The sequence below is a fragment of the Ixodes scapularis genome, unplaced genomic scaffold (assembly GCF_016920785.2).
Source record: "Ixodes scapularis isolate PalLabHiFi unplaced genomic scaffold, ASM1692078v2 PGA_scaffold1__304_contigs__length_218370807, whole genome shotgun sequence".
Lineage (NCBI taxonomy): Eukaryota > Metazoa > Arthropoda > Arachnida > Ixodida > Ixodidae > Ixodes > Ixodes scapularis.
This window is the reverse complement of record NW_024609846.1, coordinates 40076348-40101801: the sequence shown is the minus strand read 5'-3', so window position 1 is coordinate 40101801 and position 25454 is coordinate 40076348. Positions and strand designations below refer to the sequence as shown.

Sequence of the window (25454 nt, the reverse complement as noted above, 5' to 3'; positions counted from 1 at the left end):
GTCGGCGTTGCGTGGGAGGATCGGTATTATTGTTGCCGCGTTCGTCGGTGCGCGACCGATGAATCATCAGTTTTCCGGGAACGGTGTTATATATATATTAATGCGCCTGGCTGGAGTATGTCGCAGTGGGGATGCGTCCTTACTTCGATGATTCGTCATTTTGGCGTCATTTTCCACGTGCGCGTGCAAACAAAGGTGGCAAAAGGCTACGGAAGCTTTACTTGTGAAAGGGAGGGAAGAGGGAAAGAGAGAGGCGGGCGGGTGGCGGTGCTGACTGGCGTGTTTCATTTGGTTTCATCACGGGCTCTAGACTTGTGAGAACCCAAATTTCGCGGAGTCCGCCGACTGATCTATTTTAGCAGAGCGAACGCTGGAGAGGGGGTGACCTCCTCTTTAGCGTTCGCTCTGCTTAGGTGGAAAGAGGGGGGAGGACCTTCTGCTGAAGTCCACGCATATTCGTGCAGTGCTGACGTTAAGAAAGACTGTACATGTCAAAGTATTAGAAATGACTCGGGAGAAGAACAAGCAAAAAACAAACGATCTCTTCACGTGAAATGACTGTGCACAGACGATTCGTAAAATAATTGGATAGCCACTTTTTCCAGGGCCGCACCATCGCCCAAGGGTTTATTTGCTATTTTTCTCTCCTACAACTTTTATACCAGGTGGGCCGCACTTGAGCTCATTGGGAACAGGTTTTGTATCAGTAATAACAATACAAATCATTTATTCATAGTTAAGGGGGAGCCATGATATGATACAGCACTAGACAAGGCTGTGTTTCAAGCTGCAGTCCCATCCGTATTTTTAACTAATGTTCCACATAAACAAAATCGTACTTTGTTATAGGGCAGACAGTTTATGGAAACTGACAAGGTAATTATAGGGTGCCTTCATGTGACATTGAGACACTCTAGGTATTTATAATTGCCAAGATATCTACTGAAACTGAAATCTACGAGGCCCAGGTATTCCAAAGCAGTATTTACTGCTCAAAGTCTGGCTTTTTTTCATGGTCACGTGTATGGTCACTTGCATTGACGTTATAGTTTTGAAGATAGCCATGGATACGTGAGTTTTATGCTCACTGAAGTGCAAGAAAAAGGAAATTCCGTTGACTTTGAGACACTGCGAGGAATTCATTCCCTAGGACTATCGTGTATTAGGAGGTCATAATGCATGGGCTGCTCCTCCGGTTTAGGGTTAACTATTTTTCTAAAAAAAAAAAAAAAGTTGCAACTATATTTTCTTTATATATAAACAAAATTGGTTAGTGTCAGACATGTACACGTTACCCCCAAAAAGTAACTAAATACCGTTACTCGTCCAAAAAGTGGCCAAATACGTTACTCGTTACCGATTTTCAAAAGGAAGGCGTGAGTTACCTCAAAAGTAACGAGTTACTTTTCACGTTACTTCAACGACCAAATACACAATGTTTTTGTTTGGTGGTTTATTGTTTTCTTTTTAGCAATCTTTGCACTTTTGGCAGTAGCTGCCTCTCGACGTTTTCATCAGCTACGTCTTCCCCCTTCGCAACCTCCGGGTTTACATTCGGTCCCTACCCGGTTCGAAAAGGTTCAACCAACAAACTTTATTGTGTTCGCTGGGTGAAGGACATTCCCAGCTGTAGAGCTCAGTACAGCAACGTTTATCACTGGACACGTCAGTCGAACTGTTCGACTGACGTGTTCAGCGATATACGTTGCTGTACTGGCATACTGTCTAGTTGTTTTTCGGGTTGCCACTGTTCTCCCGGTAGACACATACTTAGGTTTGAATAAAAACAAGGCCGTTTAAGCGGTGTCGTACACGTTACTCCTCAAAAGTAACGAGATACCGTTACTCGTTACTTGGCCTTAAAAGGAACTAAATACGTTACTCGTTCCTTTTCTAAAAAAAGTAACTGAATACGTTACTCGTTACCGAAAATAGTAACTAGGTAGAAGTGTTTCCTTCACTTGTAACGCGTTGCGTACATGTCTGGTGAGTGCATAGGTGGGCACCTTCAGCTGCTGCCGTGGAACCACGGCCGCAGCTGAAGAAACGTCCACGGGCTCCTGCCGCACGACTTTGTCGGGTGCGCAAGAGAATGTCCGTGGCTCGGAGTACGGTAGAGACCAACGTGCAGGCCCCCGCCCCGCCGTCTCCGAGGCGCATATGCGGAATAGCGTGCGATTGTTTCTAACACTTCGCCGAGTCGCGCGAGAGAGTTGCCTGAGCTGCCCTTGCCGCAGAGCACGCGAGCTCGGCAAGCGAGCGAAGGTTGTGGAATCACGGCTGCCGTAGCGGCCTCTGTCGCCGTTTCGATCAGACAGGAGCGCGTCGCGTTGAAGCGAGCAAGTCATCAGATAAGAAAGGATGTGCTCTGCGCGGTTAGCGCGCTTTTCGGCACCGGACGCGCCGTCAGGGAGCGCGGCGATATCTGTGTGACGTCACTTCCGTGTGCATGTTTTCGTGACATCGACCTCCCAACTTTGCCCCCCTTTCCAAACGCGGAGAAAGACGTCAAAAAGCATGCTGTACAATGGAGGCTTAGAGGACAGTCAAACCTTTGTAGTATTGCCTTGCAAAGGGCAGCAACACTTAAAGGGGCTCTGCAATCACATTTAAGCGTCTGCCTTTTTCGGTTTCCACGTCCCCTCAGCGTTCGGGCAAGCCAGTGGGCACGGAGAGAGTAACTAAATATCAGTGCATCATATTTTAACCGGACAACGCGGAAACCTCGCCCACCTACAGGGGCGACCCGCGGTGCCGAAAGCGCGCGATATGTGACATCTTTGGTCCTGGCCTTACTACCGGTCAGAGCCGCTAAAAGCTTCTTTTTATTCGAAATACAAAATATAAGTGGCGCGAAGCGTTTCGATCATTTATAAAAGTAGTTTTTGTTCACTATTTTAGATCAGAAAAAAAAAAAATGCAGCTAAGAAAGTACGGAAACAAGAAATGACCCGTCGACATAATCCGCCACTAAGCAGTGGAAAAGGCGGCGCGTACTAGGAAGGTGTTGTCGGATCAGGCGCCAACGAGCGGTGAGCGTAGAAAGGTCCCGGATGTACGCGGCGGCGCTGCGGTCGTATCCACTGGAGGATCCGACTGGTTCCGAGCGTTCCCAAGGCCTTCGGCGAGCAAGTTTGGCTTGGCGGTTTAACCTTTTGGCGGTGTGGCAGCGCGAAGTGGCTCCCTTTCTGAACTGATCTTTACCCCGTGTTTGCTGTCGTTTGTGGCCGATGAAGTGTCATGCCGAATTAGTGTTTACTCGCGCAGTAAATGCAATGCGGGCCGCCCTGGCTGCCCGCTTCATGAGCAACCAACTCGCCCGAACCTCTGTGTTAACGCTTCATACAGCCTAGCCAGAACATGCTTTAGTGGCGCCCTCTCGAGCTATCGACACGGACTGCGACAGCCGTGGCCGCTCGCTGAGCTCACCACCCCTCCTCTAGTTCACGGCCACTCAAGCAACCAAGGACGTCATGAAGCATGTTATTTTTGCTTGTTCTTGTAATTTTAATTTGCCTATAAATTTTAAAATAAAGCGAAATTTGAGAAAGGAAAGTTAAATTAAGTTACTACGTTCAGTGCGCTCAGGTTCGGTGCAAATTAAAAACCACAAAAAAAGACCTTGCAGGGTCCCTTTAAGCAGCCTAACTTAATATCAGCTAAAATGAGTACTTTATGAAAGCCGATTGATGGGAAACATCATTGGCATCCAGTAGAGGAGTCAGGCTCACCTCCTCGAATTGGTTGGTCATGTCGAGAATCAGTAGAAATGTTCTTATTGCTACAGTCAACTAGTTGAATGTGAGTTCCACTTTCGGCAACTAAGTTATCCCACGTTGCCTTTTTTATAGGTTTCCCATTCTCGCGGGTGGGACGCAAGACTTGCGTGGGACCGCACAAGTACTCACTGCCCCAAGTGACAGTGCCATGCTCCATTGACGAAGGTCGTCCGAGCCTGGACTGGCCCTCTCAGCGCCTTACCGCCTTCACAGTGCCCGTGGTCCCGCCGAGGATATCTGTGCCTGACACTCTGTGCAGGGAAACTTCTCGCAGTGTGGAGTGCCTTCAGGATGCACCCTTGGAAGAGGACGGTGACGATGACAGAAAAATGGCGCCCTCCGTGTCACGCCTTCGAGGAATGTACAGGAGTAGGTCTACCTCAGCCCTTCTCATCGATGCAGCCCTGGAAAGGGATTCTTGCACAGAGGACGTGGTGTCTACGCCTTCTGGAGACTGCTGTTCCGACTGCTGCAGGGCTACCGCCAACGGGTGAGTCTGCATTCTTCGTCGGGCGTGCCGGGGCCAAGGTGATGGTGCTGCAGGAGTGGAAGGTTTGATGGTCTGCTTTTGTGAAAGTCTCGTTGGTGCTGGGGTTATTTTTTTCTGAGGAATTGACAGAGCACTGCTCACTAAAAACCCTTGCTAGCTTTAATCTGCTTCTTATTTTTTAAACTTGTTTTGTGAGTTTCAGATTTCACCCATTCCTTATGGGAGTGCAGTAACTTTTTCTTTTATGAAAATATTTGTTTATTATGCAATGGCAGGCCAAAGGCGACTGGGAAGGACCCTGGCACCTCAAGGAACTAATTGTTTTTCCTTGCTCGAGCAAAAATTTATTATAATCTCAATACAATACCCAATTTGTTTGTTATTTTTTTCCACTGAGGATAACATATTTGCTGAGGAAAAAACAACAAAGCTTTAGGACTAGTGCGTGCATCTTGACACCATAGGAAACAGCAGTTGTTTGGACACCCGATTTCGAGCGGCGGGTCTCGCGCAGTAATAAGCCAGAGTTCAAGCTGCAAATAGTTGTTCTAAGCAGAGTTGGGCCCTGGTAGATCAGTTGTAATTAAAAATCTCGGCAAGAACTGCCTTGCTTGTTTTTAAGGGCTCATTAACATTTCCCTTATTAAATACGAACAAAAAATTTGTTTAGTAGACGTTGACATTTTACTTTGCTATAATTTTACCCTACTTCAGTGGCCGGCGAGTTTTTGATAAAATATAATTCTTGAAAATTGTGATGTAATACTGGAAGCAGCCTCTGTACCATTCAATTTGAATGAAAATTTTTCTTTTTGGAAATATTGCATAAGGTTCTCTCTAAAGGCCCGTTCACACACTTGCGTTTGGCTACTACCTACTGAGGCAAGGCTGGTTTTTAAGCCTCTTGTGACAGCTTACGACCAGCTGCGTAGCTGTTACAGGAGGCTTAAAAACCGGTCTTGTCTCAGTGGGTCGTAGTCAAACGCAAGCGTGTGAACGGGCCTTTATGTTTCTGTGGAACTACAAATGTACGCAGGGAATAGAAAAGAGATAGAGAATTTCAAAATGCCGGAACCCGTGAAACTGTTTTCTGCTCTAATGAGCTTTTGATAAGGAACTTCCTGCTGTAACTGAGTCAGTGTCTGACCTTGAACTTGGGAGAATGCAGCTGTTGGGAAACACTTCGTCGTTATAAAGCTTCCGGTACTATTCTATCGACCCTATCGCTCTGTGATTTGGCTCCAATGGTTATCTTCCAGCAACTCATTCATGTTTGTGGAGAATAGAGCATCATCAAAACCTGATAGACTTTAACCTCAAGGAATGTTGGAAGTGCTTGGCTAAGGGAACATGATTCGCATTATGTTTTAGTGTGGGTCATTATAGGGCTGCTTTTTTAAAAATTTCTTTGCAAAGAATCCTGCATTGCCGTGAGGCATTTTAGCAGGCGGTGGGTTTACAAACGTTTACAAGAACAGTAATACGCACGCACGCACGCACGCACGCACGCACGCACGCACGCACGCACGCACACACACACGCACACACACACACACACACACGCACGCACACACGCACGCACGCACACACGCACGCACGCACGCACGCACGCACGCACGCACGCACACGCACGCACGCAGACGCACGCACGCACGCAGGCGCACGCACACACACGCAGACGCACGCACACACACACGCGCACGCACGCACACAAACACAAACACACACACACACACACACACACACACACACACACACACACACACACACACACACAGGTAATATCCCGAGTCATCGCCCAGCATTTACCGCCTGAAATTAAAAACTTTCAGCCTTTCCAATCTCGTCAAGAAGGAAAACCAGCGAAGCGGTACTGCGGTGGAAATGAAGTATTTATAAATCTAAGGATTAAGGTGTGATTGGTAATTGGTTATGTGAAGCTGCATTGTCCCCGGTTGCAGGGCCGTACCCAGAAAAAAATTTCGGGGGGGGGGGGGGGGGGGGGGGGTTTCGGGGGACAACGGCGGCCATTTTGAAAGTGTCTATTGTCTTTTTTTCACCTATGAATCGTGTGCATCGGTGGCATATAATGGAGAGTTACAGCAAACCGGAGAACCGTTCCTGGTTTTCTACCCGGTAGCAGACCGGCGCCACTGCGCGTGCGCAGAGGTGGAGATTAAAATCGGCTGGCTGCCAGTGCATCGACCAGGGCCGTACCCAGAAAAAAAATTTCGGGGGGGGGGGGGGGGGGGGGGGGGGGTCAGAGCCCCCTACCCCCCCCCCCCCCCCCCCCCCCCCCCCCCCCCCCCCCCCCCCTGGTTACGGCCCTGCCCGGTTGTCTTTGTTATACCACGTCAACCGCCGAAGGCTCATGAACGGCAGTCGAGGCGCCACTCGTCGTTCCTCCACCACGTTCAACCTTGGTAGGTGCTCCGCTACGGATGGGTACTTGTAGCCGTTCACGTTCGTGAACCGAGGCACCGCGCCTTTTGAGCGGGGAATCTGGGCGCCTTCTGCACTCCGGTTCTTTGTAGACGTCCGCCGACTCGATACACTGCCGCAACGCGCACGCGCCCGTTTCCCGATTCTTCTCGTCCGACACGCCGCCGATGGTGGATAGGTCTCCAGCGAACCAGAGTCGGTCGCACACGGCGCACGTGACGCCAAACGGGTTCTCCACGAACTCCCTCCGGAACCTCGCCGTCGCACCCGGGAACTGTTCAGCCGGCGTGGAGTGCTGTCGTTGCCGGGCCTCGCGCTTGCGCTTGGCCCTCGTAGCCCGCCGGCGCCGTTTACATCGCTGGTTCTGTTCTCGGCGGCGGCTTTTCAGGCAAGCGATGCGCTCTTCTTTCGCAAGGGAGTCTGAAGCGATGGATGTAGTGGAAATCGAGGCGACAGCGGCTTCAGGTCGCTGGCACTTGCAGACCCATTCGCGCTGCTGCGTACGTCGCCGCTCTTTCCGCACCCAGTCTTCTTTCCCCAAAAGGGCACGCGCACAGCCCATCCTGAGCCTAAACTGAAACTGATAAGAGCGTAGGAAACAGCTCGCAAAACAGACGAGGCCGAAGAAACGCACGTGACGAGCGCTGCGCTCGGCACGTGCGTGTCTTCTTCGTCCTCGTCTATTTTGCGCGCTTTTCCTACGATGAATTCCCACCAACTTGCCCAACTATACATCCTTCTATAGGCTCCCCACGGGAGCCAGAGTTGCGCGTTCATGCATGGCATGTGGATACAGCTCCTCACGTGACTTAATTCGGCGAATAACAGCGCCGCGCTCAAAAGCCGGGGAACGTACGCTGGGGCGCGTGCAACGTCTACTTTACTGCACGACACTTGATACGGCTCCTCACATCGGATCTCGGCGAATAGCGGGGAGGGCGGCACGCGGCACGTGGAATCAATCTCGCAACTCTGGCTCCCGTAGGGAGCCTATAGACCGGCACGCTGTTTACAAACAAGCCCGCGTTTGCCCACACCAGGTGTGGGCACTGCGCGTGCGCAGAAATCGAATTCGCGTGAAGTGAAGCGTCCGCGCATGCGCAGTGCCGTCGACAGCGCCACCGCAGCTGCGTGACATCAGGGTCGCGTGTTCGTCTATAGTCCTTTTTCGCAAGGGCGCCGCCATCTTGAATTGTCGTCACTTCCAGTGGGGCGAAAACATTGTTTTGCCGTCGCCACGCCAGTAGAAGGCATTTAGGACATAAACGTAACCGTCACACATTCTCGTTTTGCCTCCCCTTTATTGTTTTACTATTTGCAGGTTGAAACGTTCTGATATTTTTTCGTCGCCCATACCGGATATGCTTACTTGACGGTCAGGGGCGAGAGTAAGCGGAAAAGGTCTATACAGGAACTCTAGAGATAGATGGAAAGGTTGCCGCCATCTACGAGCGACGGCCGCAACCAGACTGGTTGTGTGCTTGCCGCCGTCGCTTATAAATGGCGTTAACTGTCCAGAGGTTTGTGGAGTTTGTGTTGACAAGAGTTTGTTACCGGACACGATCCTGGGGAACCTAGCAAAGTGAGGTGGGCTATGTTTCGGTGGGTAAGTATAGAAAGTTTAGAAACAGCTGATAAAAACGCGAATTTTTCTGTTCGTATCAAGCATGAAAGGACGTTTTACTCCGTATAGTCGGTCGCTTGGGTACGCGCGATGAACACAGCCGTCAGCATACAGCGCGAACGTTTGTTCCGTTTCAAACACCACTGTGTTCTCTTCGTCAAAGAAAAAAGTGAATAAGAAAATAGAACAAACGAGGCAATGAGTGAGTGAGCGCGCGGACGAAAGAAGTGACGAGGAGTGGTGCGGGAAAGCCGGCGATCGCGTTGGAAAATGCTTGGGCGTCGGGCCAAGTCGGGCGCGTTGTCACTCGCAAGGAGCAGGCTCTTTCGTAACTTTCTTGTTTGGTGCACGTGCATCCGTGCGCGACGTGCTCTCAACGCGGGTTAAGGCGGCGTTGCTGCGTGGCGTGGACTGCACAAACGTCTGTGTGCGGCGTTCCAGCAAATCTTCATTTACCCGTTGGCTTTGTCTTAAAACATTTCACAACCCTACCAACCGCGGTCGCGATGTTCCGGGAGAAGGAGCAGGTTTGCGGTGACCTTACTTCGGTGGAGACGGACCTTGACCTTACACTCCGCAGTTAAATTTCACGATATGGGGCGTTCGCTGACCTCGCGATCCCTATGCTTGTGTCATCTTTCCGACTTCTTTTTTTGTCCCAACGTACTTTTTCTGGCAGCAATAGAATGTTTTATGCTGATATCTCCATCGTTTTTTCTTTCGCACGCATGTACTACGACTTTGAAGTCGCGGAAATCGGGGAGAAAATGCGTAAACAAAGAGAAGTGTCTTTCCCTCCTTTGTTTTCCTTTATCATGGACGTCCTCCAGCTGTAAGGTCTGCGGCCGCGTCATTCGTATAGGATGAATGTTCGCGGAGTCTACGTTGCGGTATTTGTAAGGGTGGGCGATTACTCGGTGTGTGTGTTTTCAAATCCATCAAAGTAATGTACAAAAAGAGCTCCAGGATACGCTTACGAGCTGAAAATGAAAACATCGATGTCACAAGTGCTAAGTTTTGTTTTCTGTCAGTATCATTAGTTTGCTCTTAAACTTAAAAAAGGCGTGAAAAATAAACAACTACAGCAAAAAAATATTCAGTTAAGCTAGTTGGTTTTCTATCTGAACTGAATGCCTAAAAAACAGGGACAAGAGGAAGAACAGTTGGATAAAAACTATCTAACTGTTAAAAAAAACAGTAAAAAAATTAAAAGTTGGGTCATTTTGTTCTTGGGACAGCGTAGATCACTAAACATCCTCTCTATTTCCTTGTTGTGTAATTATTTATGACCATCAACAAATCGCCTTGTAAAATAATTCAGTCTTTCATCGGGGCTACTTTTAAAATAGCATATTTTACATGCAACATGATTGGGACTTTACTGCCATAATTTCTGTCAATAAATGTCTCAAAACCTAAAAAAAAGAAAAAAAAAAAGAATAATGACATGTGCTGTGCATTCAGAAGAATGAATACTAGATCTGCCCAATGTACTCTTCCTGCAGCCCATACGCGAGGCACAGAGGGTGTGCATACAGCAGCAAACGTTTCTTTGGTGCATACACTTGATGAGACGTAATGATGACCTACATGCATCACAAATGGCACTTTTGTTTGGCAAAGCCATTTTGCTGTTGGAAAATGGCAAATAGTCATTTTGTTTGGCACGCCCCCAAGTAATGCGCAGGACATGTTTCCAAATTTTATCTCTGTAAAGCATACTGACATATGCCAAAGCACGATAAAACCAGGAAAGCTCTTTAGCAGGAAGGGGGACGTTCAGTTGTTTTGGATTTGGTTCACAACACACTTGAGAACCCAGGAATCGGTCCTCAGTATGACGTAAAAATCGAAAGCACAAAGGCCAAGCACAAGAGGTAGAACAAGACCAGAAAAGTGCTTTTGTCCTTGTCTTTGTCCTTTTTGCTTTCATCCTTGCCTTGTCTTTTCCTTTGCACTTTTTGATTTTTATGGCGTGTCATTAACTAGCCCACCAGGTATATTTAACTCGGTATGACCCCTGTACGTCTCAATCTAGATGACCATGCCGGCAGGCATTCATCATACTACTGCGCGATGCACATTAATGATCCAAAGAGGCCGACGGCATGAGCCAAACTGCTTATTACGGCAGAGCAAGAGGTTACCACATTTCGATGAGTGATTAAATTGAGGCACTGTCGACACACATCATCAATATTTTTCTATCCACTACGAAACCATGCACCGCTTCACGTAATGACGAACCGATACGAGCCATCAAAGTGCTGCGTGAGGGTCACATGACATTTGGGAGAGGTGCAGCGACGCATGGTGCGTATAGTCAATCGATACATTCACGACGCTCGATTGCCCAGGACGGATCGTAGCACCCCCCAGTCCACCGTAAGGTATGACGTAGTGTGAGGAGTCCTCCCGCGAGTTTTATGAACAGTCGGTTTTTCTTGGCTCTCCAACGGCGGCGTCCTTCTTCCTCCAGTTCCGAGGACCTGGAGCGCCTGGAGGCAGAGGTGCCCAAGCCCCCCGGTTCTTCGGCGGGACTGGGCTCCGTGCTGGAGGCCGAGCTGGCGCGGCAGGCCGGTGCCGACACGGCCAGCCTGGCCAGCTCGACGCAGCACCGCTCGGATGAGTCCGGCTACGAGAGCGACGGCACCAAGAACGGGGGCGACGACAGCCCCGCCGAGGAGATCGTAGGGGCGCTGCCGCCACCCCCGTGTCCCCCGCCGGCCCCCGCCGTACCACCCCGGCCGCTGCGCAGCTCGGCCCCCGAGGGCTCCAACGTGCAGCGTCTGGCGGCCGCGATTCTCCAGCGCATCTCGCTCCAGGCGGCGACGGCAACGCCACATTTGTCCAGGAGCTCAGAAGGTGGCAGGTCCGACAACAGCCACGTCAGGTGAGGGTCGGGGTGGATCCGCTCTCGTGATCGTGATTGTATTTATAGATGGGGAGTCGGGACGTTTCGACCTGTCTGCGTGACGGGCGGCCTACGTCAATTTCATTATTGCGTTGTAGGCTAAGGACAGCAGTTGTGTTTCACTCGTTCGACTTTTCAATGAGGCAAGTTTTTGGTGAATTGAATAGTCTGACCAGACTAGAGTAAAAGCTCTTTAAGGATAACTTTAGGAACTCCTGCATATGGGCAGAAACAAATTCACCCCTTTTTATGAGGCCTTTAATAGGGTTACGATATGAGGAGCTCCTGATAGAAGGAAGTAATTTGGGAGGGGGGCACTATGCACATTTCTCTTTAATATTTTCTGCTGTCGTTCAGTTAATATTGGCAATGCAATGACTTTGACATATACCTTTTGCCACATATAGCTTTGAAACAATAATTACATGAAATGGGTGGTAAGGTACTTCGGTACTCCCACTTTTTTCTGCAATTTTCATATGTAACAATATTGGAGAGATTTTGAGTCCATTACCAATGTATAATTACTTTTTATATAAAAAAGAGAAGCCTATGATGAGGGGCTATAATAGATACCGTGTGTTCCTGTGCCCTTTGCTTGCATATGAGCACACAGACGGGGGCAATCGCAAGAATGTGCCATAGGCCAAGAAGTGTTCGCGTCACGCATTCCAAAGAAAGTAAAGGTGGCCGGAAAAAAGTCAACCAGTTTTATTTGTCCTCGCCACAAGCTCACTTTCTTCAACAATCCCAGGTCCGAGTCCAACAAGAGCCACTCTTCCACGCCATCCTACGACTCCAAGAGCCTGCGCTGCAAGACGCAGTCCCTCTTCTCGGTGCTCCGCCGTGACAGCACGAGCAGTTCCTCCTCTGCCAAGGATGCCGAGTCCTCCGCGTCAGCGTCGCCTCGCCCGGAGCGCCGGAGCTCTAACCCCACCTCCAAGCTGGAACAGTTCCGTGCATGGACCCTGGACCGCAAGCTCTTGCGGAATCGGTGGAAGAAGGGCTCTGAGCCGCGCAACCGCAGCAGCCTCTTCGAGTCGCCGCTGCTCGGACGCTCGGCCGAAGACGGGGACGAGCCCCGGCTCAAGAGCGCGTCCTCGTGGTCGAGCGTCCAGTGCCTCGACATACTCTCGGGAGACGAAATGGAGATGGGCGCGAGGGCCGCGAGTGCCATTGATGTGCGTCGTCGTGTGTGGCTTGAGGCGCAGCTGGAGGGACAGCGGGTGGCTGCGGAGCAGAGGGCCCCCGTGGGGTCTCGGGTGCTCAGCGTGCAGTTGGCCAAAGATGCCAGAGGGGAGCTGGGAGTCTACATCAAGGGGAAGTACAGCCCCGATCGAGGCGTGCTCGGGTACGTCGTGGCAGATCTGGAGGAAGATGGTCCAGCCGCGAGGTGAGGCTGGTGGCAGCATTGATCTATAGACTTTTTCAGCATGTGCATTGCTGTCTTGAGTCGTGGAACTTCCGGTACGGGGGAAAATATTGTTTTGTTTCTCCCATGCTACTGGGAGGTGTTTTCATTCTAATCACAACTGCCGCTTCTTCCTGTTTGGCCTCTCTTGTGATGCCTTCCTCTTTTTGTTTATCCCTTGTTTCGGAACACGGGTAAAGGGAAAAGTATTATACTTTGTTTCACCTTCTGATGTATTGCGGCAGACACTGGGAGCCACTGGAAAAAATTCCTAGCTTGAATTTACGGTTGGTTGGAGCGACACGCAGAGTGTGAAGTTGCGTGGCATGCTTAGAGCGCTGCGTTGGCTTGGACGTCTCACAGGGTTTGTTGCAGTGCACTGCAAGGTGAAATGGAGCATGTGGGATGTTGTGTGCTATGGTTTCTGTGTTCAGCATATTGTGTTCAGGTTTGGATATGTGGGGTTTCAGTTGAGATGTTTCAGTTACATGTTGGCAATGATTTAACATTTTGACTTGGACTCCGATATAAAATCTAAGTAATCTCAATTCGAGGACAAGATGTGGATTTAAGTTGCAATGATTTACATAGACCTTTGTTGCTCAGTTATTGTACTTAGGGAAGAGGATGATAATTGCGCAATATTAGCTCCGAAAGTTTTGTAAAATTTTTTCTGCCACATGTTTTTTTGGTTTTTGTTTGTGCAGGTTCTTGTATAAAACAAAGGTAATCTCTATGCGGTGAAACTTTTTTCAGCAGTGAGAGGCAAATATGAAAGGTACATCATCATAACTTTAACCTTTAAAGGGACACTGACACCCCCCAAAATTGTTTTTCCGTTTTTTGCCAGGCAATTTATTATGGTGTTGAAATACTACTAAATTAATATTTTGCTACAGAGTCACATATTTTTTTAATAAAGCCAAAAAATGCAACTGCTCAAAACCGAAGCCGAAACACCCTCACCGCACAAAGCGGAGAGGGGAGAGCGAGTGGCAAAAGTCACGTGGCTACACTCCACCAGCAATTTCGCACGCAGCAGTAGAAATATGTTGCGGGACCTGTTTGTGGTGCGATTCCTTTGCAGTTATGTTTGTTCCGCTCGCTGTTCTGTACTTCAAGATGAGTTGTTTTGTACATTTAAGTGTTGGTGATTAGTAGTGAGTGCCCATGGTGAATTCCCCTGATCGGCTGCGAAAGGAATACTCCCAAGAAGTTGCGTGAAGAGCTGCCTCACATGTTCTGCATCTGAAAGTGGCATTGTCCGGCAGAGTGCACAAGTTTCCGAAAGATCAACGGGTCGGGATCAATGGCTGGCTGCAATTCCTGTAGAACAATTGCGGGAACCTCGGAAAGCGGACGCTACCCGATTCATATGCTCCTAGTATTTTGTTTAAATTGACTACATTGAGTTCGCAGGTGTCAAAAATCGAATCCCGTACCATTTAGTTCAGCAGCGTATCGTCCAGAACAATTTTTTTCAGTGGTAACTGTAAAAAAAGAAATGTAAACATTGCAAAATGCTTAACAAAAAACAAAAATAGAAAAAGAAAAAATGGTACGCCCACATTAGGGATTGAACCTGTGCCCGCTGCGTGTGAAGCGGACATCTTTCCACCGAGTTACTGAACAACTCTTTTGTTCGTAGTAATTTAGCTGGTCAACTGTATCTCGGAGCGTTTGCTGCCGATTTCCCTCCACTACATGCACTCCCGGCTTGAAGTCGGGCAGCACCACGCATTGGCCACATTTGCACCTAGTAAAGAAACTACGCGTGCGTATTCAACTCGAAGTATGCACCGCACTTCGTGTTTGATGTTTGAGCGAGCGATGTCTTCAGCCACGAGAAGGGACGACGGCTCGGCGACGTCTTCGTGCAGTCGGCTTGTTGGTCGGGCGTGTCGTACGGGATGAATATCAATTCTTTTGATCGGTCCAAAATCGCCGGTACCGTGAACGACAGTTCTGAAGTAGAGGTCCCACACCCGTTGTTCGCTGCCATCCGCTAGTCCCACGATACGCGAAACGACACCATTTTGAGAATTATGCAGTGAACGCACAGAATGCTTCCGGTTGTCTATGCAGCCTTTTTTTATTCAGTCAACGTATTTGCAGCTTTTTGGAAGCTACAAAAAATGGGTTTCATATTTTTTTATATTTTTAATATTGACTGTGTGCCTTCAATGACCCACGACTTAGATTAAATTTGGTGGTTGTGTCTAAACCTTAGAAAACGGCCTGTGACCACGGAAAAGAGAGTGAGCATGACTCAAACTGGCGAGTTCTCGATCGGCGGTTTTCGGGTGGAAAGAAACCGAATTTCGAGCTGCAAATTCTATTTTGGGTAGTTGGGCTCTCATATGTCATGACAACCAAAAACCTCGACGAACATAAATACCCTGTCAGTGTCCCTTTAAGCTCTGCAACAGAGGTGACTAGCAACAAAAACATCTCAGAATCGCTGAGTATCTATAATGTCAATATATTTAGTATTTTGCTATTCACAAGCGCTGACAAATAAGTTCCGTGAATTCTTTGCATATCTTTTTAGTCTGGTACAGGTATAAAACAAGATCGACAATGGCAAATAGAAGGAGAAGTAATAGAATATGGTATAAGAGGCCTATCATTGCTGTAGACGTGACCAATGATTTAGCCACTGGATAGTCTAGAGCTGCCGAAAAGCCCTTTCTAACATTAATCAACTACATTCTTTGTATGCTATGCTTATCAGTGTTGGGTAGTGAAGCACATTTAACAAGTACTGAAAAAGGAAAAGTTGGAAGTAAATGAGAGGATATGCACTTGAAGATAAGTACACCGGGTGCAATGTTCTTGATTAAAGTACTATAAATACACTACTTTCAAAGTAAAGTGCAAATACTTTTGAATTTAATCCCATTATGATGTGCTTTCATTCCTGTATACAGTGTTTTTCTTTTTAAACTGGTATGCATGCCCCAGGCGTACCAGTCGGAGAAATGACCAGATGACGTCTCGAAAGACGATGGAGTGTTTTCACATGGCGATACGGTATTTTTTGTTAGAAGTTGGTTATTTTTTGTATGCAACCTCAGAAGTTGTGTATGGTATGGAGAAAGCTAAGGACTCGAGCACATGGTAAGCGTGGGAAAGCCAAGGATGCGAGCGCGTGACTCTACAAAATACTTTTATCCTTTTTGCTCTGCTGACCGAGCTAAAAGTAGCGAGAGTTTGAGATGGCTGCGGGAAGGCCGCCCTCAGTACAAATGGAACGATGCGTTTTCTGCTTGCGTTTCTAATGAGAGTAGAATATCCCTCCCAGCATTTCTTCAGAGTTGACAAAGCATAATTTTTTTTAATGTAAATGCAATCTACCAAATTTAGAGAATGGACTTTAAAGACTGGAGTTGTACTTTCTTCGGAAAGTACCAGAAAAAGAGACTACTCGTAGAATGTACTTCAAGTAAAGTAAAAGTTTACCGAACCTACTTATAGTGCTTCCCTACACTGGTGTTCATGCGCATGATTTTGCAACAAAATTATTTGAAACAAAACCAATTGTAGTGGTAGTAAGTCGTTTCTTGACCTCTTGGCTTCCCCTTGTTCACCCAGGAGTGGCCAGTTGCGGAGAGGTGATGAACTGCTCGTCATTAACGGTCACCAGGTGCAAGGAGTGGAGATTGAGGAAGCTCGCCGTCTCCTTCGCACACCTGACCAAATCGTCTACCTCTTAGTGGCCAGATTGGTAAGTTTCAGCATCCCCAATCGGTTTAAAAAACCCTGGGTGGTTATACATTTGGCATCCATTTCTCAAGGCATGCTCATGGTTTGTGAGACGGCTGCCTCGACTCCCCGAAACAAAATGCTAGTATATCCATTCTTATTTGGCAGGTACAAATTGGGGCCAAACTGCCTGCAGTTTGACGGTGGCTTAGTATAAAAAAGACAGTGCTTCTGAGATCTTACTAGCACATAAAGAGGTCTGTAGATGGTCCCAATAAGCTTCCAGTACTTAGCAGGGATTGTCCAGATGCCCTGTGTTGGTTTGGCAGCGTTGCCTTGTGAGGCTTTGCAACACTGTCATGCTAGGTGATGTTTAGTATACAGGCTTTCTGGCGGAGGTCTTTCATTGTAATCCTGATATAGGCGTGGACGATGGACAAAGGTAGATCAGATTTATAACAGGTTTGATGCATAATTGAGCAATTGGTCGCTTCACCTTGCACCTCTGCTCTTCCCGGTTTTGCTGTAAACAGTGTGCAAACAATGAATTGGGATAATTGGTCTATTTGATTTTTCTGGATGTGCCAAGTTTACTTTGCGCAAAGAGACTGAGCGGTGGCTTATACATGTGCTGTGTATCACTTGTAGGAGCAGCAGGGCAGTGAGGAAGTGTTCCTGCCACCTACGGAGGAGCAGACTCCCATCGCCCGCAAGCCAGAGGTGCACAGGGTTCCTGCCGAGCGGAGAGCCAGCATCTCGCACCCTGGAGCTGCCGCAAATTACAACTGTATCCCTGAGGTCCCTGAAGATGCCGATAGAGATGGCCAGGTATGACCTCCGATGCATCTTGTCTTCGAGGCTCTGTCGCATTGATCGCAAGTGTACTTATTGCAAACTCTGTTATTTAAATTTATAGCATTTTGGAAAGCAGTATCAAAGCAGTGCATGCATACTTTGAGATCTACTATTGCTTGTAAGCTTAACAACAAAAAAAAATCTGAACGAACATGGAACATGTTTTCTACAGTGATTAGCAGAGCTACAGGCTTCCTTGTTTGCACGCTAGCGAGTTGGATATATTGTTAGCCACACACGAGCTTGCATCACTAAGACACTGAGAAAAGGAAGGAGGATATAAAAGAAAGAGCATGAAAGCAGGATGCACATATCAATTGACTTACTGAATACCATCAAAGAGACCAAAACCAGTTACTCATAACGAGGGTGCAATTCTCAGTGTATTTGTACACCGTGGTATAATTTATAATTCAGATAAAAAACAATGCACTTGTTATTTGATTACAAACATCAATTACATTTTATTTTTAGAACTTCATGACAGAAACGTCAAATGAACGAAACTTCAGAACAATCCCGCCGCACTCAATAAGTTTCTTCCCAAGCTTCCGTCGACTGCTCGTGTCAATTTAGTTCTAATTTACCGTCATCTGTATAAAAGTGATAGCTAAGAAAATGAGTTGGCATAAATAAACAAACATACAAAAGAGTTCATATAAATGTTCCTGCAATACCGAAGTATCCTTGCTAAATTGCACACTGAAAAAATGTACCGCAAGGATGTCATAGGCTATCATATATACAAGCCAAAATTGTATTCCGGAATTGTGTAGCGTCTCGCTCTGGAGGAGCCCTTTCCTCTTAGCATGCTAGTGCACTGCGGCGAAGCAAGACACACAAAATTGCGACGCCTACTCTACGGTTTCTGCTTCTCTGCAGTACACCAGTGCATGGTGAGAAGCACACTCGACGAGACTAACTTACCCTCCAGCAGAAAAGACGAAGAAAAAGAAAACTATTGCCAAACTTCCGAGTACTGTTAGTCTTTTATACAAAATGCGATCGAATAGTATGTTACTTGAGACAACATTCAAAAGTTTTTAAAACTGTCATAAGCATGTTTTAACGGTCCAGCCGGGCCGTGAGGCCTGAGCTATTATACTTGTACTATTTGAGTGTTGGCACAAATTCCTCACATTTTGGTATAATGGATGTAGCAGGGCAGGCACTTTGGTTCAGTTTGGCACAGATGTGCAGCAATCACATCACTGCGCTTGTATCAATTAATATTTATTCAGCTAGGATTGGCATTGGTGCCATTGTTATTGGCAGTACTAATTAGTTGCACGACAAAAATTGCACACAGGTGTTGCTTCGAGAAACGTCAATACCTTAGAATCAGTAAAGCCCTGGAGTTAGTCGCTGGGAAACTCGTATTCATCTCATCCTATTCCATCAACCTGGAGTCGTAAAGGGTGTGCCTTATTTTCCGGACTATAAGTCGTAGCCTTGTATAAGTCGCACATTCGTATATTGAGCAGTTTTCGTGGAGAAGTTGGGATAAGTCGCACCTTTGTATAGGTCGGAGCTCTTTGCACGGTTCATGCAATGAGATTTTTGTTTACTTGCATTGGTATCGTGAAATCGGAGTTTCAAGCAATCGGCTAGATCGCAAGTACCGTTTGACGCACAACTTCACGTTTTGACTCGCGAGAAATGCACATAGCATGGCGCTGTTTGGCAGGGACAATTGCATGTTTTGCAGCAAAAGGACGTAAAAAGCACAGAATAAGAAGTTAGTTGGCTTTATTTGAGTGAACAGACGAGTTGGCTTTATTTAAGTGAACACACGCTGAGCGAATGAAAGTTTAGTGAGCCAGACACTCGTGAACCAAGCTTTGAACCACTAGGCCTAGCCTAAGTCCCGGAGACGACGCGAGGATCGATGTGCAGGCAGATAGATAAATCTTGACATACTTGTTTCGGTACCTCTATAAGATCGGCTAGGCACAATCCTTCCTTTTACACGTAGCAACACTCCTGGGTCATGGCAGAAAAAGAAAACTGCTCATCAAACGGAAACTAAGAAAGACGCGAGAAAATATTCTGCAATGCGTGTATTCTAGCCCGCTTAACTTTCAGTGTTACTGGACTGAAGCAAAACGATACAAAACCATAGCTGAATTAGGCAACGTCGATCACATGCTGTAAAAACTTTACCCTCACGGTCTTGCCTATCCACATTGAGCCGCTTCTGGGAAACCATTAAATTTCTCGCTTCTCGAGTCAGTTACGAAAAGTGTAGAAAAGGGCGGTGAGAGCAGTGCCTCTTGGAGGGGGCAACACCACCTATGGCTATATAGTTACGGTGTTCTACAAAAGATGGCGTGCAGCACATAAAAAAAAAAGGCGTCCCATCTTCAATTAAAAAAAAGAAAGCATACAAGTCACATTGTTGTATAAAACACTCCAAGAAAACTGTTAAAAAAAAAAAAAAACGACTTATTCATTGGAAAATACGGTAATGGAGAAGTTTCAACTGCCCCTCTTTCCAATTTTATGCAATCTCTGTTTCATAGCTTGCACTGATACAAAAACACAACCTCTTTCCTCTAAAACACAAGAAGTATGACCCCAAGTGGAAACCAAGAGAGTGGCTTTTGTTGTGACCCAGAAGTACAATGACCTGTTGTCTTAAATGAACCTTACACGGAACCCTATTTACGAGCCTTTTTGAGCTCGGGATTTGTGCTACGTTATGCTAGCAGGGAATTGCATGTAAAGGCTGGCTCACACATTTGCACTTTGAGTACGACTGCTTACAGCGAGCGTTGCCATGGTAACGGATTGTAGCACCTTGTCTTAAGCAGTCATAACTCAGCCGGTCATACTCGAAGCGCAGGCGTCTGAACCAGCCTTTTCTTGCTTTTCAGTTTTTTGTGACATTTTTTTTTAAACGCAACCCTTGTTCCAAACACATTCTGTTTAAAAAGAATTCCGAGAGTGAAGTGTTCATTTCTGTGTGTACCAGCTGGACGTTTTTTTTATTCTTTCGTCGCTCACCTCCGTCAACTTCTCCTTGCAGCAGTCACACCACCAGCAGTACAGTAGCGGGGTGCTGTGCACGCTGCCGCGGCGCCCGCACCGCAGTTCGGCCCAGACGGACTTTGAGGTGGTGACGTTTGTGAAGGGCCCCGGCCGCAAGGCGCTGGGCTTCAGCGTGGTTGGCGGCAGGGACTCCCCCAAAGGCGCCCTGGGCATCTACGTCAAGAGCATCTTCCCGGGGGGACAGGCCGCCGAGTCTGGGCATCTGCGTGAGGGGGACGAGCTTATCATGCTCAACGGGGAGCCCTTCGAGGGGCTGTCGCACGCAGAGGCCATTGCGGCCTTCAAGAAGGTCAAGCAGGGAGAGGTGGTGCTGCGTGTGGCGAGGAGGAACAATGGCACACAGAAGATGTGAGTTGCCTCTGCTCTCTCTTTCTCTCTCTCTCGTTCTGACGCACAAGTCCAGTATATTTCCCATGAGGCTGTATTTCAAAATATAAGTGCATCTATACTTCAGAGCACAGTCACGCAAACAGAGAGCAAATCACAGATTTACGGGGAGCCCAGCACAACAAGAACCTGTGATTGGCCTTTGCATATGATATTTCTTATATTTCGTGTGCTTGGGTGTCCCAGCAGAGAGTGCCTTTCTTTGAGGAAACGTCCCTGCTGTTACATCATATAGCAAGTGCTGTCCCTAGGTTGTTATATCGTGAGGCAGTATTAGTCTGCTGCAATCAAGTGATTTCTCGGGGAGTGTTATCCCTAGATTAGTGTTCCATGAGGGAGAGTTGGTCTGATGCAGTCAACTAATTTCAAAATATAGGAAACGAGCTTCACCCTGCTGTTACAGATATCTAGCTGCTTGTCATATGGACGAACAAAATGTTTGACATGCAATTTTAATTCCAGCACATGCAAATTGAGAAAAATTCCGGTTTAAAATGTGAAGATATTGCCGTGAGGGTCCAATAGTTACTAATTTATGTGAAACTTAGATAAGGCCAAGCTCAAGATTTTGTGGGGCTGAATTTGAGAATGCTGCATGAAAGGAGAAACTTCGTGCTAGTTTTATGTAAAACGAGATAAAGCTCACTCAGCTAATAGAAATGGAGCAAGTGATGGTGGAATGAGAGTATAAATATAGCAGTTTGCTTGTAAGGAAGACTCTCTTGTAAGACTTATGCAAAGGAAAATGTTTTTTTTTAACAGTCAGGATGGAAAAAGGATGTGAAGAGATAAATGTATGACGCAAAATTTTTTTGGAGCTATATTTATGGCGCGGAACGAATTTGTAGTTGATGCCTGTGGGAGCCCAGGAAAAGTAGCTATTAGCAGTCACGTGACTGACCACTATTGTCTCGGGTGGTGCTTGCACTCTTTAGAGAGCCTCATAGGGCTCTAAAAGTTACTTGCCATATTTACTCGCATAATGAACGCATCCCGCACAACAGGGACCAATATTTGGACTTTCTTTTTTCCTCGCGTAATGAACGCTCCTCCAATTTTCGGCTCTGCAAGTCTTGCATTTTGTACCATTTTGGCTAGCCACCAAGCCAATTTTGTTTTGCTGCCAAGCGGTCTGGCCAAGTCAAGCTAAGCCAAGCCGCTCTCGTAATGGCTGCAAGTGCATAGTGGCGTAATTGTGGAAGTGATCAACCGTGAAACTGAACAGCGCGCACACTTGACTAAGCTTGGGTCAAGGAATTGCCCAGCCCTAGACATCCTTTGCCTATTGGATGTATTGTTGTCAACAAACACGCCGTCGTTCATAGTCTGCTTTTGGACAGTGAAATCTTGAGTGATTGGGCCTACGAACGTTCGCGTTGCTCTCCGTGCCGAGTCAGCTTCGTAGGGCGCTTTTACTTTGGCAAAAGGCATGCTGAAAGTGACCTAAAAAGGTTTGCAATTTATAAGGCATGGTTACTGTGGCGCACCCCCGATCAGGCGTGGGTACTCCTCCATCAGTGGAGACGTGCCACAGTACCTTGCCGTGTCATATTGGCACCTAATAGGACATTGCACGAAGTGTGTAAATGCAAAAAGTTTACCCTGCGTAATGAACGCCCCCCCCCCAAATATGTGTAAATTTTTTGGGGAAAAAGTGCAAGTGAATACATTATTAATCTGTTTTAAGTGTAATGAAAAAACGAAGATTAATAAGTAACTTTTATAGCCCATAGAAGGCCCCGAAAGAGTGCAAGCACAACGTGACCATATTGGTGAGTCATGTGACTGCTGGTAGCCACTTTTCCGTGGGCTCTCGTGGGCGTCAGCTATTCAGCTTTTGCAAGATCCGACTGCGCGTGCGCCATCTGCACTTGGAGGCTAACCATATTGTTTATCATTGTACCCGTGAGATGGTGCCACAGCGCAACGCAAAAGGCGATTTAAGTTTTCACGCCATAAGTATAGCTCTAAAAATGTTTTTTTTTTGTAGTAAATTAATTTTATGAGATCCTTTTTCCATCCAGGCTGTTTAAAAACATTTTTTCCTTTGTATATGTTTTTATCAGGGCAGTGCAACGATGCTTGGACTTTGGCAAATTAACTGCAAAAATTAATCTGTGTCACCTATGGAGTGAAGAACAGAAAACCATTTTTTTTTTCAAGCGCTGGTTTTTATTTTAAAAAATGAAAGAAATCAAAGGTCAAAGTGCCTCTTAACTCTTCAGGTCGCCTTTCGAGTGATATACTCGGGGGGATCATGTAGTTACTGAAGTGGCTGAGGCCCCTTCAAAGACCCCAGCCGCTTCCTTGGTGATTGTCGATTTCTAAATGATTAGCATTGTGAAAGGTCGTGGCGAGCGATCGGCACAAAGGACGGTTTGCCGTGAGGCTGACAGCGAGTGTAGTAGCGGAAGGGGACAGGGTTTTGTTTGTTGACTTAGGCATATCCTCCAGAGACGCTGTCACCATAGTTCTTGTAACTGCTACAGATCGGCAAATAATTAATTTTTTTGTTTGCTATTATGCAGTGAAATAGCAGTTTATCGGGGCAAGGTGACGCATTTTTGGTCACTTGTGCTTGGATATAAAAAATATGACTGCCATTTCTTTTAACATTAAAATTGTTGCACTATCCTTTTAAGGAGGTGGCCAGTTACAGAAGTTTGCGTAAAAACACAGATGAATCTTCCAATGAAGGCACTTATGTGCACGATTGCAGTCTTAACTGCAGCGCATGACCACATTTTGTTTTCCTGGGCGCGAGCCTGGTGGCAGTGGTGCAACAAATTGGTCAAGTGATGTTGTTCACATTCCGTCATCCAGGTGTCGTGCAGTGGGTCTTCAGATAAGATGCTCACTTGACTGAGAATTCCCCGATTTTCTTTGATTTGACACCATCTATGAATGGCACTTACCTGTGCGCAACAAGTTTAATTTTTTTCTGTTTTGTAACAGGGGTTCTTACCATCATGTGCGAACTCTTGACAGGAATTTTAAGTGAATTCCTTTTTTGTGTTTTGTTGCAGTGGTCAAGTTTCCAAGTCCTGCTGTAACCTGGATAGCATGACCTAAATGCAAGAAGCAACCAAGGCATCACAGAAAAGCAACATAGGAGTCTCAAAATCTAGTCCCTGTCAAACATGTGCGTGTGTAACACTTCACAATGTCTCAGACTTGACTTGTGTAAAGTTGTATATTTTCATAATTGATCACATTGTGCCTTTTGTGTTCCTTTTGTACCCAGAGTGTATATGAAAATATAGTTTTTCTTGCCCCTTTTTCGTCTGCATTTTCTTGTTTGTCATTTTGGAGTGACGCAAGTTTACTGGCATGCTCCATGCACTGTGCAGCATGCATGGAGTGAAGAAAATCTGCAAGGTTAAAGAATGTACCCAAACCATCTGTCATGGAAGCCTAAAGCAGAGCTGAGCTGCCATCATGCAATAAAAAAGTGATGGAAGAAGTACCCCCACCTCATAAAACTTTGGATAATTTCTGATCATTCTTTCCCCACATCACTCTTCTATTCCTCTCATTTATTATCCCTCATACTTTGGTTCATTTATTTTCATACAAGTGCTACTTGACTGCCAGCACACAAACATAAATTAGTGTTGTGGGGTTGCCAATAAACCTTTTTCGAGTAATGAGCGTTGTCTGGTGGATTATCTCTCGAACTATAAATGAAGGGCAGCAAAATATGTCTCCACCCCTCAAAAAAACTATCGTTCCATTGTATTGGTTTTTATCAGTTTTTGTGCCCCATACCGCCGATGTTCAAAGAAGGATTATAAAAATTGACTCGATACATGCAGAGATAGGTAGTGTGTTGGTCATGCCTTCCGAAAATGGTGACAGACTGAAGCAATGGCAGGGGAAATGGTGTACGTATGCGCAGAGGCTAATCTTAAAGAAGTCTGTTGGTGCCTGGAGCTTTTGCTTTTCATTGAGGTCATTTCCCTCTTTTTCTGCCCCTTAGATCTAGCCTTTCTATTGGAGTTTCAGGGATTTAGAAAACTTGTTTGCTTATTCAGTGTATTATAAATTATTGGCTATTACTGTTCCAACTTACTCTACTGTAAACAATGTAATATGCATACCATGCCATCCTGTTTGCAAGACTACGGCGCTGGTGTGCAGCAAAATGTTATGTTGAACCGAAAGTTGTCAAATGCTAGGAAACAGCAAAATGGACAGTGCCTGTGGAGTTACGGCACCTGATTTTGAGGCAAATATAATCTACCAAAGATAATACTAAGGGAAGGTACCGAACCGCACATAAGAAGCGCCAGTGGTACCTTAACTGCAAAATTTTATTCCTCTGGAAGGTCTCGGTGGATAGAATGATTGCGATAAAGGTGCTGCGCTGTTTGCTCCAGATTGCATCATAAACATGGTCTGCCACACGTGCCAAAATGTCATTCTAATTTATAAAATAAATCCCAATGGTTCCACGGTCCTTTGAGTACATACTGGCTTGAAAACTTTGAAGCTGCCTGCCCTTGTAAATTGTCACCACAAGCAGTGCTGATACACGTAAGAGTGAAAACAAAAGCGCATCTGACTGGTCCGCGTGCATTGAGTTGCACCGCTTCGTATACACCTTTCTAAGAAACACTACCCCAGGGGCAACAAACCATTTTTGAGCCCAGCCACTGGGTTTGAGGCTAGACTCACCGGCGTCCCTGCTAACCCTAACCGAGAGGGTTGTGATTTCGATAGGCGCAATTTCAAACACTGCTGGCGGCTAAATTCTCGTCTTTTCCCACTGTATTTTCTGTTTCATGGCGTATGTA

General features: G+C 46.6%; 1 protein-coding gene across 1 annotated transcript in view; it reads left to right on the top strand.

Annotated features, from left to right (window-relative positions):
- Positions 1–23937, top strand: part of LOC8042328 — a 41636-nt gene extending 17699 nt beyond the window's left edge. The window contains exons 3-9 of the mRNA XM_042290143.1: positions 3852–4269; positions 10815–11228; positions 12004–12642; positions 16255–16387; positions 17014–17193; positions 20249–20619; positions 23685–23937. Coding sequence (XP_042146077.1) covers positions 3852–4269; positions 10815–11228; positions 12004–12642; positions 16255–16387; positions 17014–17193; positions 20249–20619; positions 23685–23730 — 2201 coding nt within the window. The 3' untranslated portion in view covers positions 23731–23937. The remainder of the gene's footprint in view (positions 1–3851; positions 4270–10814; positions 11229–12003; positions 12643–16254; positions 16388–17013; positions 17194–20248; positions 20620–23684) is intronic.
- Positions 23938–25454: the final 1517 nt, after the last annotated feature.